The sequence below is a fragment of the Melospiza melodia genome, chromosome 3 (genome assembly GCF_035770615.1).
Source record: "Melospiza melodia melodia isolate bMelMel2 chromosome 3, bMelMel2.pri, whole genome shotgun sequence".
In the NCBI taxonomy this organism is placed as follows: domain Eukaryota; kingdom Metazoa; phylum Chordata; class Aves; order Passeriformes; family Passerellidae; genus Melospiza; species Melospiza melodia.
Genome location: NC_086196.1, coordinates 59129422 through 59144623, shown reverse-complemented (window position 1 = coordinate 59144623; position 15202 = coordinate 59129422). Strand labels below are relative to the sequence as shown.

At 38.7% G+C, this 15202-nt stretch overlaps 1 protein-coding gene across 3 annotated transcripts in view; it reads right to left on the bottom strand.

The window, feature by feature from the left end:
* AKT3 (AKT serine/threonine kinase 3) overlaps positions 1 to 15202 on the bottom strand; it is a 152444-nt gene that overhangs the window by 10778 nt on the left and 126464 nt on the right. For all 3 annotated transcript variants that reach the window (XM_063151941.1, XM_063151939.1, XM_063151940.1), the window contains exons 11-12: positions 10655 to 10869; positions 7905 to 7992 (exon numbers count right to left, since the gene is read on the bottom strand). In XM_063151941.1, coding sequence (XP_063008011.1) covers positions 7905 to 7992; positions 10655 to 10869 — 303 coding nt within the window. The remainder of the gene's footprint in view (positions 1 to 7904; positions 7993 to 10654; positions 10870 to 15202) is intronic.

Below are 15202 nucleotides of genomic sequence, written 5' to 3'. Positions count from 1 at the left end.
AAGTTCCATCCAATGTTTATAAACAAAGTATTCTCTTTTATTGCACAGATTCCTTCACTTTTTGAAAAGTATTTTCATATGTACCCAGGCTATCCCGAACAATTCTGCCCTATTAAAGCAGATTTCCAAAGTTGTACATCTTTCCAGCAATGCAGCCACACAATTCCTAAAAACAGACTTATGCCAGTGCAACATCCCACACTGCCATTTTATTCTCATTTTTCTATGAGGAAAGAACATTCAAAAAAACCCAAAAAAACTGAAAACACCAAACAAAAACACAGCAAAAAAAACCCACAAACAAACAAACAGACAAAAATGCTTACACAAGATTACAGGAAACCAAGCAATGTATTCTAGTCAAGGCCAAGTGTCCATCACATCCTTTTTAAAAGATGCTTTCACAGATCTAAGCAATAAATTCGGTATGAAAAAAATGTATAAGATAACCTGGTTATAACAATTTTACTACTTCTCTGAGTGGAATGCTTTTTACTGGTCAGAAACAGAAAATGCCATTTCATAGAAAAATAAAACTTTTCATTTTAAAATAATGATAATACAAACCAAGGGGAAATTTTCATTTTCCTCAAGTCAAGGACAAGAAGCAATGTCTTTTCAATGGTGCAGCACACATTTGCAGTACAACAAAGTACTCCTGCTGTGAAGTACACCTGAGACCTTTCATGCTACAACTGCTTTGCAAAGAGAAGGAGTGAACCCCCTCTATAGTTGTCTATAACAACTGTGAGTCAGGTTGAAGTAGTTAATGAAACACAAAAGGTGTGGCAGGGTAAGATCATTACAGGCAGTCATATATGTATGGGTGTGCTGCTGGAGAGGAAGAGGAAAATGCATTAGATGACAAGTTTCTTTCTCAAAAAACTTACAGGCTAACTACTGGTTTGTCCAGGGATTTGGGTTTTGTTTTGTTTTTTTTTAATCCACTGAGATGAACAAGCCTCACTACAACTTTAAATCGTTCCCTTGTTCTCTCCATCTACCTAAAATAGTAATGGTTATGGAAAATACTTTGAAAACATTATTTTAGGAAGAGAAGCACAGTGCTAAGTGACTCTTAAGGAACAAATAATTACAGTAATTTTAATCAGGTATGAAAAGCACCATTACAACAAAACTCATTAAATTAGTGCTTTGATTCAATGCTCAGCAGCTAGGCTTACTAGAAAACTGCATCAATAACATCCAATAAGTCAGCTGATGGAAATTGCACTGATGAGAGAAGTTCAGCTGTCTGGGGAAGTGAAACAAGTAGAAGACATGAAACTCCAGGCTGTAACTAAAAGGGAGAGACTTGATGCAAATTTATGTCAATGGTGTTTTAGGATTCATCTATCTTAGACCAGTATTTTTCATATCCTGGACATTAAAGCCATTTGGAAACTTCACTGACTGCAAAAACAAACTCTCCAGCCATGTGGCTCTCCACAACAGCATACATTGGTTTTTATCCAGGCTGTGCCTTATGTACATCAACCATCCCCTAAAACCTTTGGAAAAGGGGAAGCAGCAGCTGAGGTTAAGAAGCACAGATATAGCTGAACAGAAGTAGCAGAAAGGTTTCTTCAATCTCCCCATACACTTTGCCTCCTTCCCTCACAGCATCACCTCCACCTCCCACACAGCTGTGTGCACAGAGAACTGGGGATTGCTCCTTCCCATCAGTTCTACCTCACCTACACCAAACCAACTGGGCTAAAGTCTTGTGGACATCCCACACCAGACTCCTGAGCTAACACCAAAGACACACCTCCCTTTCCCCAAGTAAATTCTTAGCAATCATCTTTCTGGAGGAGTGTCTCCTTTGTCCATTAGTTGTCAAACTTCATTTAAAAACAGAAAGCAAAATGTCCACAAATTTCAGCTGAAACCATTGGAAAGACAAATAAGGTGCAAATGCTGCAGAGATAAACCCTTAGAGTGACACTCCAGAAGCTTCCACATACATCCCAAGGAAGACTGAAGCTGAGGTTTAATGACAGAGATTGAAACACCCAACATCAACAACCACTCTGATGACCACAACGTGAAGATGTCACTCTACAGCCAGCAACATTTCACATTTGGTGTGTCACCATCATATTTTCTGAAAAATCCTCTTTGCCCAGGATTTCTCTCCTGGGAAGCTGAGCAGCCTCAGAGAAAAAGAAAAACAATATTATCTCATTTGCTTCTCCTGTGTTTTGCTGCTTTGGAATGTGGTTGGAGATTGTTTATCCAACATGTGAATTGTTTTGACTTAATGACCAATTGTGGTCCAGCTGTGTCAGGGCTCTGGAGAGAGTCACAAGTTTTTCATTAATACCTTGTTAAGCCTTCAGTAAGTATCCTTTCTCTATTCTTTAGTATAGTTTTAGTATAGCATTCTTTAACATAATATAATATCACAAAATAATGAATTAGCATTCGAAGAACATGGGGTCAGATTCATCATTCCTTCCCACGAAGGGGGATCCCAAAAATACCACATTTGGTGCACAAGGAAATAGTATCCACATGCTATTGAGCAGCTATGTCTCATTTCTGGCATGAGAAATCAGAAGACCAAGAGGGATGTGGAAGGCACATCCAGTAGCCTGTGTCCAAAAGGAGTAAGATAAGCTTTTGTTAAGCACAGGCCTTGTCAGTCTGCAAGGGAATTGCAATGCTTGGTCCTGGCTGCCAAACTTTAGTATGGGATAATTTTTTTTTAGTGGCCTCAATTCAGAAAAATTCTCCAACCAGACAGGGAACTGCATCTCCTGACAATCTACTCTATGGAGCAGAAATACAGATTTTCTGGGTTTATGCATTACACACACACATATGCATAGATATGCATGTGTCTGTACAAATAAAGAAATAAAAGTCTAAACTCAGTGTGAGTTAAGTGACTTTAAGAGTTTGTGTTCAAGACAAAAATCCAATTTCATATCCATCTGTCAAGCTGAATCTGCCCTGGCCATTTCAAAGGCTTGATGTTAGAAATGACAGCAGAAGCAATATCAAATTCTTAGTGTCTTCATTATCTCCAGTGAATGGCATTTCCATTTGGCACCCATCAAGAGCAGTGTGTGAGAAACACCACAGTTTCTCCACAGTTCAAGTCCTGGAAAATTTGACACTCATGTCCTAGAGGAAGGAAAGGGGCAGGCACAGTATTTGACTGTTGTAGGTACACTGAAATGTACAGGCTTGATTCTACACCTTGAACTTTATCACACTTAGTGAACAACTACATAAATACTTCAGTATGAGAGAAAACATGTAACACTACTTGTTCAAAGATCATTTACCAGGAATCACTTGTCTTAGTGGCTGAAGCTACCTCAAAGTAACCATGATACACTCAATCTGCCAAATGAAAAGTATGATGCTTAACATCAATCTGATCTTTCTTCTCCTTTTAATTTAAAGGGAATTTTCAGAGAATTGCAGAATATGCTGAGTTGGAAGGGACCCACAAAGATCATCACGTACAAGTCCCAGCCCTGCACCACACCATTCCCAAGTGTCACCATGTGCCCGAGAGTACTGTTCAAACATTTCTTGAGCTCTGCCAGGCTGGTGCTGTGGCCACATCCTTGGGAGCCTGCTCCAGTGCCCAACCACCCTCTGGGTGCAGAACCCCTTCCTAATAACCACCCTAAACCTCCCCTGACACCACTTCAGGCCATTCCACTACTGTAAGAATCCCATCAACCAACAGACTGCAGCTGAGCTGTGCTGAATAGATGGGAGGAACATGCCCCTCAAACTAGAGTTTCTGCCTGGGGGCAAGAAGGTCGTTTGGCTGAGCTTCAAGACAGTCAGTAGCATTCCTGCAGGGACTGGTTCCTCCCCATCCATGGCCCCAAAGACAGCAGCCACAGCACAGCTGGGAATTGGGAATACCCCACAGACCCTGCATGCGGTGGTCCTGGGCAGGGGGAGGAGAAGGAGCTGGAATTTCAGTAGTGGAAGGACACAAGTCTACAGGAAAACTGGCTTCAGCAGGGAGGTTTACCCATGGATAAACTGTTTCCCAAGTGACACAATGCTGTTACCATGGACAGAGCAAAACCACAAACCCCCAGCAACATAAGTTTCAAAATCAGACACACTTATGTATACTCTCCTCCCTGTAAATTCAAGCAGCTGGGAGAAGGGTGAAGGGTGGCAATCAACATCTAGGTCTGCCCATATAGTTTAAGGTATCAGACTGGTTAGATGTTGTCTGATCTTTTTACAACTTCACATGGCAGCAACACAAAAGCAACCAACAAAAGTAACTTCTGCAGGTTTTGTGGCAGTGCAGATTATTGTCTGAAAATAGTACGATTTAATTAGCAACAACCTAAAACCAAATGGTGGTGCTTTCCTATTTACCTCCCACCCTCTCCCTGCACAATCTGATACACAGAAGTACTTAAATGTGCATTTTAGATCATAGTTTTACTGCTGATTTTGCCAGGCCCAAACCCAGGGCTTGGATCATGGGATTTCATCATTTGCTGGGTTTGTGTCTTGAGTAAACCAAGGCAGCCACAGCTGAAGGGTGAGGAAGAGCTTCTTGCAGCTGTCAGACATCCTGCTGAAAGTCACTGCCTTCACAGTGGGACAGGTGCCTCCAAAAGCACCTCCTGCACCAAAGCCAGGCCTCCCCCTTCAACCACTGCTGCCACTTGTCCCTGCTCCCTTGAATCCCAACAGATCAATTTGCTGGCACTTCCTAATTTTCTTCAGAGACAATTGGAGGTATTACCACAAATCAGAACATGCATCTCAACCCAAATTTCCACATGGTTTCTCACATCTTTCATCCATATCACATGCAGGAGGAACACCAGACCGCTGAAAGGTCTGGACCTTCTTTGCCATGAGGCTACTGAGTGCTTCAAGCTGCAAGCCTGAACACAAAACCCAAATTTTGACCTTTTAAGTAATACCCAAGTGCTTTTTGTTCAGTGAAAGACCCTACCTAAACAGATCATGTGTCAACTTTAGTGTATTTCTGCTACCCAAATAAAAATCTGCTAAAGCAATTCTTACATGAGAAACAGAGAAATTTCAAACAGCTTCCTGATTCTACCTAAAAATAAAACAAGTATTTTATTTAGTACATGGGCTTTTGAAGTCTTCAGAGTTTGCCAAACTATTCAATTTCTCATACTCAGGCAGAGAGATAAAAACTCATCAGGGCTGAGATGATCACAGGAAGAACCTGGCACAGGCTGCTCTCTTTCATATGCCCTCATGGTTTTTCTGCCAAAAATAAATACATCAGATCACAAATGCTAACTACTATACATTTTTCATTTAAAGGCAACGACCTTCTCTGCTCCAGTGTGCCATACAATATTTTTTTATCATTATGTAGTACCAAATTAGGTTATCTAGTTAGCAGTATCAGAAACTGAATAATTTAATTTGACCATTTGGATCCGTTTGACCTGACAGAGCTGTGGTCTGTCACATGAAATACATGAAATAGTTTAGAGATATATAATTCTGTTTCTAATCACACCAGGAAAGTGATAACCTAGTAAAAAGATAAAATTAGAGGCACAGGAGCACAGTGTGCACATGTACAAAGCTATCACCCAGCAACTACTCAGAATCCACATGATTTTTTGGTTTCCATTACTCTGAGAGTGAACTTCAGTTCTTTCATTCCTAACAGAAACACACTCCTGAAATGCAGCCAGAAAATTACAGCGCCATGGTGCTTAAAACTCAGGCAAAATTACTGTGAAATATTTTTTCTATGCAAATAATTACATCCACTATCAATTTCATTGTGACCCTACTGCTGAAGACTACATCCAACAATGAACCACAACAGAAGCAAGCCTAGAATAAACCTATTTACAAATCAAATTTATTTGATTCTTCGAGTTATTTTAGAATACCAAAATACCTCAAAAATATTCATGTAAGCATTCTAATGAACATATTTGATGAAAGTTCATTAACCTTATTATTATGTTTGAGGATTATATTTCAGAGCACAGCTCTGAATTCTGCAGAGTGTAAGACTGTGTGTGCAGAAGGAACAATGGATATTTTAACCAGGCAAACAAGGAACAAATAGGAACAAAACTATTTTTAATTAAACAGAAAAGCAGACTGTCAGAAGTCATTTTCATGACTTGTTTTTCCATAAAGGACACACTGTGTGTTAATGCTGCACAGAAGCAATTCTTATGATCCTTGAAGTGAACTGTCCAACTGAGAAAATTCAGTTGATATTTCACTGGCAAATTTAGTTTCTCGAAGCAAGAGTGTCCGCAGTAAACAAAGAATTTCTCTAGTTATGATACTCCAATAAGCCAATATCTACTTCCACAAGCATAAAACCAAAGTGCTGACATTTATATATTTTATATAATTATATATATATTTTTTTAATCTGCAAAATGCCTCCTTTTATTTTAATAGCTCAAAAAAAGGTCTTGACTGAAACACATTTGCCATGTTCATTTGGAAAGAATCAAAGCACAATTAACAGTATCTATATATTCTTAACTAAATAAGATGCTGAACACAGTGTAGAATTGAAAGTTCTATTTCTAATGTAAGATAATTAAGAAATGTTTTTCAAGGGAGCAAGAATAATGTAACAGGGATTTTTTTTCCCTCACCCACTCCTAGCACATTGCAATCTTATTAATTTTAGTGTAGGGGTTTTTTTGTTTTACTTCAGAAAGGTCCTCAACTTGTATTTTTAGATTTTATCCTCACAGTGCTTCTCTACAATGTCCTTACATAACCAACCAGTGGTTGAGCTCATAAAGTAACCTGATTAATATACTTGCTCTGATTATTTATTGTAGAGTTTCTTGAAACCTTGTGATACTGCCAGGGAAAAATCACACTTGTATCAAGTAATTTCAGAGTACCATATTTTGTATCATCATATACAGGCTTTCATTTCAATTCCGGTATTTGTCAGAGAAGTTACCACACCAACAACCACACATTTTTAAAATTCCAGTTCAACAACAACTGAAAAAACAGTTTGTATCATTGACATTGTAGCATAAACATATTCTGCTCAGTCGTATGTCTTCCATTTTCCTTTTATTTGAACAAAGCAAGAAAAAAAGGAGAAAAAACTATCTTTTAAAATTACGCAGCTCAACTGGCAGATTAACAATGTAAAACAGTTGGGGAAAAAAGAAAAGTCTTTATCAAAATAGAAAGGGTTTATAGCAACAAGTAAATTCTTACAGAAATACTGAGATAAAATCAGTTTCTGTATATAAAACAACTGAAGTGGAATTGAGTTTCACTCCCAAGTAAGATAAATTCATTTTCTAAAATCATTCTCAAAGTGTTGATCAATACAGGAACAGGACTGGCTTTGGAGAAAACTTTTCCATTTGAATTCCCAGCACTTGCTTTCTCCACAAGCTGTTTTGGCTTAGTGTTTGAACACTATTTTAATTCTCTCAGATATCTCTTAAAGTTTGAAAAAGGTTTTTACTTATACACAAACAATCAGAAAGTAGAATTTTGCTACAATCACTTAATTTCCCTTTTTCATAAAACAACTTTTCACTAGAAGGCAGAAATAAAATGACAATTCAAGATAAACTATACTACATTTTTCCCATTATCTTGAGTCATACATGTACTTTTCTCTTGAAAGCCCAGGAAGAAAAAAGAAAAGGAAAAATTTGGACATTTACATAATAAAAGGTTTAGGTTGGTTTGCAAAATTTACTTCTGGTGAACTGACAAATTATTACTGAAAACACAAAGATTAAGTAAGTATACCTTGTTCAGAATAATTCTTCAGTTGTATTAACACAAAAAAGTTGCAAAGAAAAGAATTACTAACTGCAGAGAATAGCAGTCTATGACTGTCATTGAAACCACCTCACAGAAGCCAGATTATGCAATACCACACAAAGACATACCTTTTTATCATACACATCTTGCCAGTTTACTCCAGCAAAGAAACTATGACGCATGATTTCCTTGGCATCATCTGGGCCTCCACCAAGTCTAAAGAGAGTGAGGGGGAAAAAAAACACATATTAAACTTTTATAGGGAGATCAAGTTATTGCTATGGTTGGAAAAGTGACCATTTCTTTTTGACTATCTGGGGACAATTTTCACACAACTAATTTGAAGATTTCACCTGTTTAACATGAATTCTGGTGATCTCGAGAGAATTTGTGATAGCAAAAGTACACATGCCATGGTCTGTTCTTTTTGATTATTCCAACTACAGTGTTTGTCATTGTCCATGATGAGCTTTTTTAGTAATTCATTAATTTTAAAAACATACTTAAGTTTAGTTTGCTTGAAAGCCCAGCTAATGTTCTGGCATTATTAAAACCCAAACCAACCCAATAATGCTGATATAAAATTTTGCCAAAGACGTGCCAGGCACTGAATCAGTAATGACTTGTGCATCATTTTTATACAGTGTTCACTGCTGTTGCATCTGGGTGCTGTAACAATTAACCAATTACCATAAAATAGTCTCAATCTGAGTCAATTAGTATAAATTAATAAATTGTAGGCCTGCTGAGAAGGTTATTTAAAGGCCATTGTAAATAACCACACTACTCACTGTTGCCTGTAGCTTGCCAAAGCCAGACTCTGTCTGGTAAATCATCTTAGGAAGTGAATTCCACCTACTTTGGGTGAACTTGCCCAAGGTGGTTTGAGCTCACAGAAGGGGTCACTGGTGCCAAGAGAGGAGTGTCCTGCCCATACCTCTCTTCTCTCACTTGCATCTGCAGCATCATTCCCACTTGATGACTGTGAGCAGAATCAGCTCCCTAACCTGGAGAAAAACTAACCCTGACATGAGAACAGAAGAGAGAACTGGCCAATTTTTTGTTGCATTAACAAGTCCACTTTGACAAGCTGAGCGAGCTCCCTTGAGCTGCTGTTGTTGGTTGAGAAATAACTCCACATCCAAGGATGGGAACCTCTGCCCTTCTCAACAGCACATTGACTTCAGGACTGCTCAGCTCTCATCTAACTTCTCCCTGAGACTTGGGATCCTACTGCCCTAACACAGGGAAGATGCAGCACAAAAAAAGCTCCTCTTAACTAAATAAGCAGACCATACGTGCTAAATGTTAACAAGAAGAGAGACAAAAACAGTGTGTGTTTCATTAAAAAGAACTGCTAAAGATATAAAGACAAATTCTAAAGGCAAGCATTTAAGTAAGATAAATCCCTTTCTGAAGCATTTATTGTACAGAGGAATAATTTCCACAACCAAGAAGAAAGTCTGTTTTGGTATCACCCTGCTGCCAAATTTCAAAAATATTCTGGACTACTACGTCAGTCTTGCAATAACTGAGTGTCAAGTTATTCTAATTTTCAAGCTGTATTCCTCCTTGTTTCTCAACTACTCATTGTAAAATTCGCTACATCTTGGCAAAACATGGCAGCTAGCCTTCATTCCCCAGGCTTCTCTCAATATCTTCTAGCTGCTCACAAAGAGGTTGAGTTGTGTTAATCTCTGTGTTCCTCCCCTACTTAGCATTAACTAGCAAAAGAACTTGAATATAAATAAGCTTCTAAATATAAGTCTGTAATAAACACTACTGTCTGCAAAGATTAATTACAAGGAAGCATCTTTCCAATTCTAAAGGTTAATATATTTGATGGGTCAGATTGTTTGGAGGTTCAAAAGCATTAGGAGTTGCTACAGAAACACAGTTCTACTCTACTCTGTCTGTATGTGGCTGCCTGGTCACAGTTTGCTATTCCTGCATAGATAAGTTGAGCTGGAGCAGACAAGCTGACCCCTTGTTCTGTCCTGCCTGCTGCACTTGGCTGCATCCTGGCAAATCCCTTGGAGAAACACAACCAGTCCTGCCCTGAGTGCCTGCAGGCAATGCCCACTACTCAAAACTTCTTGAGAACAAGCAGCAGCTGAAGGAGGACTAGAGAACAGGCAGGCAAAATCTGCTGCCCCAAAAACATGCCAAGAGCCTCACAAGAATGACAAAGGTATTGGGGAGGGAAAAGGTACCTTCAGACAAATCCCACTGATTTACAAAGTCAGAGATTTTGGAGCCATGGAAGACTGGACACTGCTGGTCCAGCACTGGAGCCACTGGAAGATGGCTCTGCTGGGCAACTATCCAGAGGGAAAAGCCCAACACAGCAGGGCACAGACAGCAGCTGGGTGACACTTGCTTTCAAACTGCTCCTTTAAATTTCACTCCAGTTGTATTATTTAACAAATTACTAGTTTAATGGTCAAATATGTGATTTATTTATGTGCCCTAATAAATGTAGCTGTGCCTGCCTATGCAACTCTCCTGCCATCACCAGGAACAAGTGCTACAGTCCCCATGAGACACTGCAGTTAAGTTATACTGGGAAAAACAATTAAGATCTTTCGCTTTGTTCCAGTGCACATTCTTAACCTGAGGAGATCCCCGTGTTTGCTGTGAATGATTTAAAAAATTTGTCTTCCACAAGGTTTTCTTCCTTTTGCTGGTTAAATTCATGTTTTAAATCGCTGCTGCACTGAAAAGAATAGAAATTTAAGACTGTAGGGCTGTGTACAACCCTGTCCTGTGATTGACAGCTCATTCAGCCAGGAAGACCAGGCACCACAGACATATTTTTACATTACTCAACACAATTAGAGCATTTATTATGCCTGTGTGGCCAAATAATTTCACTTACCGTTTATTTGGATCCTTTATCAGTAGACCTGATAATAATGATTTTGCATCTGCAGAAAGAGTTCGAGGAAATTTTATGTCCTCCATTAATATCAGTTCAAATAGTTTCTCATGATCTTGGTTGTAGAAGGGTAATCTTCCACACATCATCTCATACATGACAACTCCTAATCCCCACCAGTCCACTGCACGGCCATAGTCATTATCTTCTAACACCTGAGACAGAAACCAAAAGCATCTTTAAGACATAAACTCTTTCACACACCATCATTTCAGTCTGTTTGATGCATCTCTATATGAATGTGTTTCTGAGACTTTATTTCTGCAGGATGCTAAAAGGACTGTCAGAACCTGACCCAAAACTGCAGCACTGACTCACACACCTGAGCTCACTGAAATTCCAGGCTTGCCAGGCACTGCACTGCTAAAAGCAAAATTAAAATTTGACAATTACCTGCTCCAAACAATCATGACTTCTTTATTTACCCTTTCCTATGCCCTCTACCAGGTCATTTATATCATTCACAGCTTTAGGAAGAGACACTGTCTACAGGTACTACATGGTCACTAATGCCTCATTTAAAAGAGTGAAGCATCTGTTTGCTCAGTCACTTCCCTCTCTTTTACCCCACCTGTCTAAAGTCTCCAATTTAGAACCACCTTAATCTTATTGAGACAAGTTTAGCTTCTTTATGATCTTTGTTTAGAGTCCTCAATGCCTTTCTCCTGCCGTTTCATTTAATTCCATTAAATAGTCCTAACAGCTGAACTGTGCCAATGCAAAAAAACCACGGCAGTGTTTCTACAGTACTGTTTATTACAAAACAATGCTTATAGGGTATTATATAAACACAGAAACTGGTCAAATTTATACAATTCGTTAACATAATGTCACCAATGTTATGTACCTAAAAACAACTTATTCCACAGACCTTCTCCCAGCAGTGCCAGAGAACTGGAATTAGAAATTTAAGCAGTGTATCTTGACCTTAATACACCTTCATATTAAATTGCATGGAGACAACATAACAGCAGCATTCAGCCATAGAAATTATAAGCAATAAGAAAATTGAAGGTTACTGAATATTTCATTCCAATTTCTATAAATTTCTCATAGATCATGCCTCTTCATACAAAAAAGATGAAACAGAAGTCAAGAAATTTTAAAACAGGATGTATTACAATTGTGTGTTTCAAATAGCCAATATTTGCTGCAGAAGAGCTATCAAAAACTTTAAAACAAGAAAAAAAAAATCCTTAAAACAATAACAAACAGAAAAATCAAAGAAATGTAACTAATACAGTAGAAATGCATTTGTAAAGAATCTAAATAATTCTTTATAGAGAATTGTTACTGTATCACAGAAGGCTAATTCTGAAAGGCAGCACCCAATGACTGATTTTATAAAAAAGAACAAACCAACAACAAATCAATCCCCAGAAACCAAGATACTTTTTACAACTATCACAAAGAGCTCCTCCAGATTCAAGCTGTAAGCAGACATACAGAAACAGTAATTTAGATACTCGGTAGTGAAAGTAAATCTTACAGTCTTTAAAGAATAAGGCAACCTCTATAAGATCAGAAATAACTTTATCCATAAGTAGGTTATCTTGCAATTGTCTAAAATGTGTAATAGAGGGGTGTTGAGCTCATTTAGGTGCCTCTCCTCTTGCTCCCCCAGTAAACCCAAGCCTGCTTTCAAGAATCTGGGATGGCTGTTAGCAGAAGCAACATGCAGTCTGATCCATTGTGGCAATTTTGGAAAATGTTTGGAAATCCCACAGCAATGAATGCATTCATACTGCTACTTTTCACTGTCCTTAAGGATTAGTAGCAGAAACATGAGGAAAAGAAGTATATTAAAAATCCTTCTTGAGTATATAAGATTAAAAAATCATAAATATTAACACATTAACACATATGATTTACAACTGTGCCAAAACAAACAGACTCATTACATCATTGATATTTCCAAATAGAGAGTGAAATTTTGGAAAGTGTAAAATACAACAAATTATCTGAATAAGTACATATGACAAAACTAACTAAAATAACTCTTGCATTTTAAAATTAATTAAATGGTTTATGAGTTGGAGCATATTGCAAGCTATTTGCCGAAAAACTGTATATATAAAATCTGTGACTCTTTTCTTTAAATCACCACTTCTTCTGCCACAGAATAAAAGCATTATATATTTTTCTACTATAGCTATTAGCACTGTTACTGTTTTTCTCATCTGTACAGTTAGTCTTTTCTTTGGAAGCTAGCAAAACACATAAAATTGTGAGACAGTGGTAGATCCTTTTCATGAGTAAGCTGAGGTGTGGTTTGCATGTGTGGTTTATAAAAGAAGGCAGCAGGAAAATAAAACATATCATTCTCTGAACAAGGCACATCCCATGGCCAATAGCTTGAGCAAATTGTATTTGCAGCTTTGTGTAATTTATGCAGGACTTTACCTAATAATAATAAAAAGTATGAACAACCTTTTGCTGCATTCCCACAACAGCAACAAAGCAGTGGTACAAAGAAAGAGCCAAATGTGATTTTTAACCTCTTTTTACATAAAATCATAAAAAAGCATAAAAGCTGGATTAACTGCCTCCCAAACCCACATATCACCAGCCGGGTTCTCATCCCCAGCTGGCAAAACTGGCAACTCTTTATTTTTGTTTAAATACCTGGTTTACAGCCAGCCAGACAAGCAAGAGCATCAAAATGGTTTCATTTAGGCAAAAGGAAAACAGCCTGAAAACAGTGTAAATAAAGCAAAATACACCTCAACTTATTTTAATATAAATGTAATAAAATTGTGCATAATGCATTCACAGGGAAGATGCATTATTATTTCCTTTAAGTATTTTCTAATCTTCATGGTGTTTAGAAACAGGTTTTGTAGACTGTATCAAATCAATATAAGTGAAGTGCTGGAGTCCAGCAGCTCCTACAAGCAAATCTATGCAGTTAGGGCAGGAAGGAGAATATGTCTGTACACACTGCCCTAGCATTACAGAATCCTTTCCAAACAGTCCTTGGATTTGAGGGATTTGGTTTTAATCACACTTGACATAGGTCAAGAAAGTTTCAACTCAGTGCTAAAATGAACATGACATGTAGCTGCAGTCTTTGTAACTACAAACAAGTCAATCTTTTGCCCACCATGAAGTAGATAACCTGCTTTTAGAAAAGTCTCCTTTGGTTGTGAGGAGTGAACCTGCTGTCTCTCCAGTAGCTGTGGGATATCCTTGTATATGTGGGGTACCAGTCTGAGCACATGGCCAGACACAGACACCATGGATAGTTTGATCTTGGATTCTGTGTCCTGCCCTTAAGAGCTGCCTCCACCACTAGCCAATGCTTGTCCCTGGCTATAAGGACCCTCAAACCTATTTTTAAGCAAATGCCCTGCACTAACAACCTAATTCCTTCATGGTCACAGCAGGACAGGCAGCAGGACCACCAAAACCATTGTAGAGGGCACAAGGTCAACCACTCTGTACCTGCTGTACATTTCCTGGCAGTACAACACAAGGATCACACAGAACTCACAAGCTCAGGAAAAGCATCTACACTGACTACATACTCAAGTCAGGTGTGTTTCCACACAGTAAACATGGACTTACTTGTTTTCTTCCAAATTTGTTTAAATAGTCAGATCATTCAAATTTACGATTTCCCTTCCTTCATCCTCCTCACATACATGGGGTGCCAAAATCCAAGCCAAGATCTAGGAGAGGTCTTCAGAGACAAGAGCTCCAGCACAATGTGACATCAGTGTGTGGAGAACATTTACTCCTGATATAATCACTTTACCCAGGTGACTTCCCATCACTGAGCAAAGCAGGTGGACTGACTGCAGTTCAGTCTGGATGATACCACAGATCATGGGAAATAAAAAGTTGTCATCATTTTACAACCTGGGGAAATCTTACTCCAGTTGTTTTCAGAGCTCTAGTTCAACAACTGGCTCTTTCAGAGGCAGTGCCAGCCTAATCCAGGCTCTTGTTTCTGTTCTCTCACCACAGCTTCCCTTACCTTGTCAAAACTATGCAACACACTACATCAGACATTAGAAAATAAATGGGGAAAAGATTTCACCCTAGATTATTTTTCACCTGAATCAAGTTTTCTGCCCTAAGCAACTCAATTGCCATGAGAACAGTTGCAGTAGCACAAGTGAGAAGATGGGCAGCATCAGGTGTGGCATTGCTGCAGAAAGAAATGCTGGCCAATCTGTACCCCAAAGTTACACTGGCACAGCACTTACAGAGCCTCTGCCAGTTTTTCCTGCACACACAGACAGCTGTAACAGCTGTGCTCACTTAGGGTGAAGATTGAGGCCCTGCTTCTCTTCCCACCCTGCATTTCTCTAAAGCCTCCAGCAGCATAACAGGGTTCCAAAGAGGGCACAAACTCATTGCTGCACTGAAAGCAGAACAGCTTTACAGGCATTGTAGCTCCTCTAGCTCACACCTACGCCTGCAGAGCAAGGACACAGCCTGGGTTCATGCAGGTGCTTTTTAAAAACACTGCAGAGGTGCCAC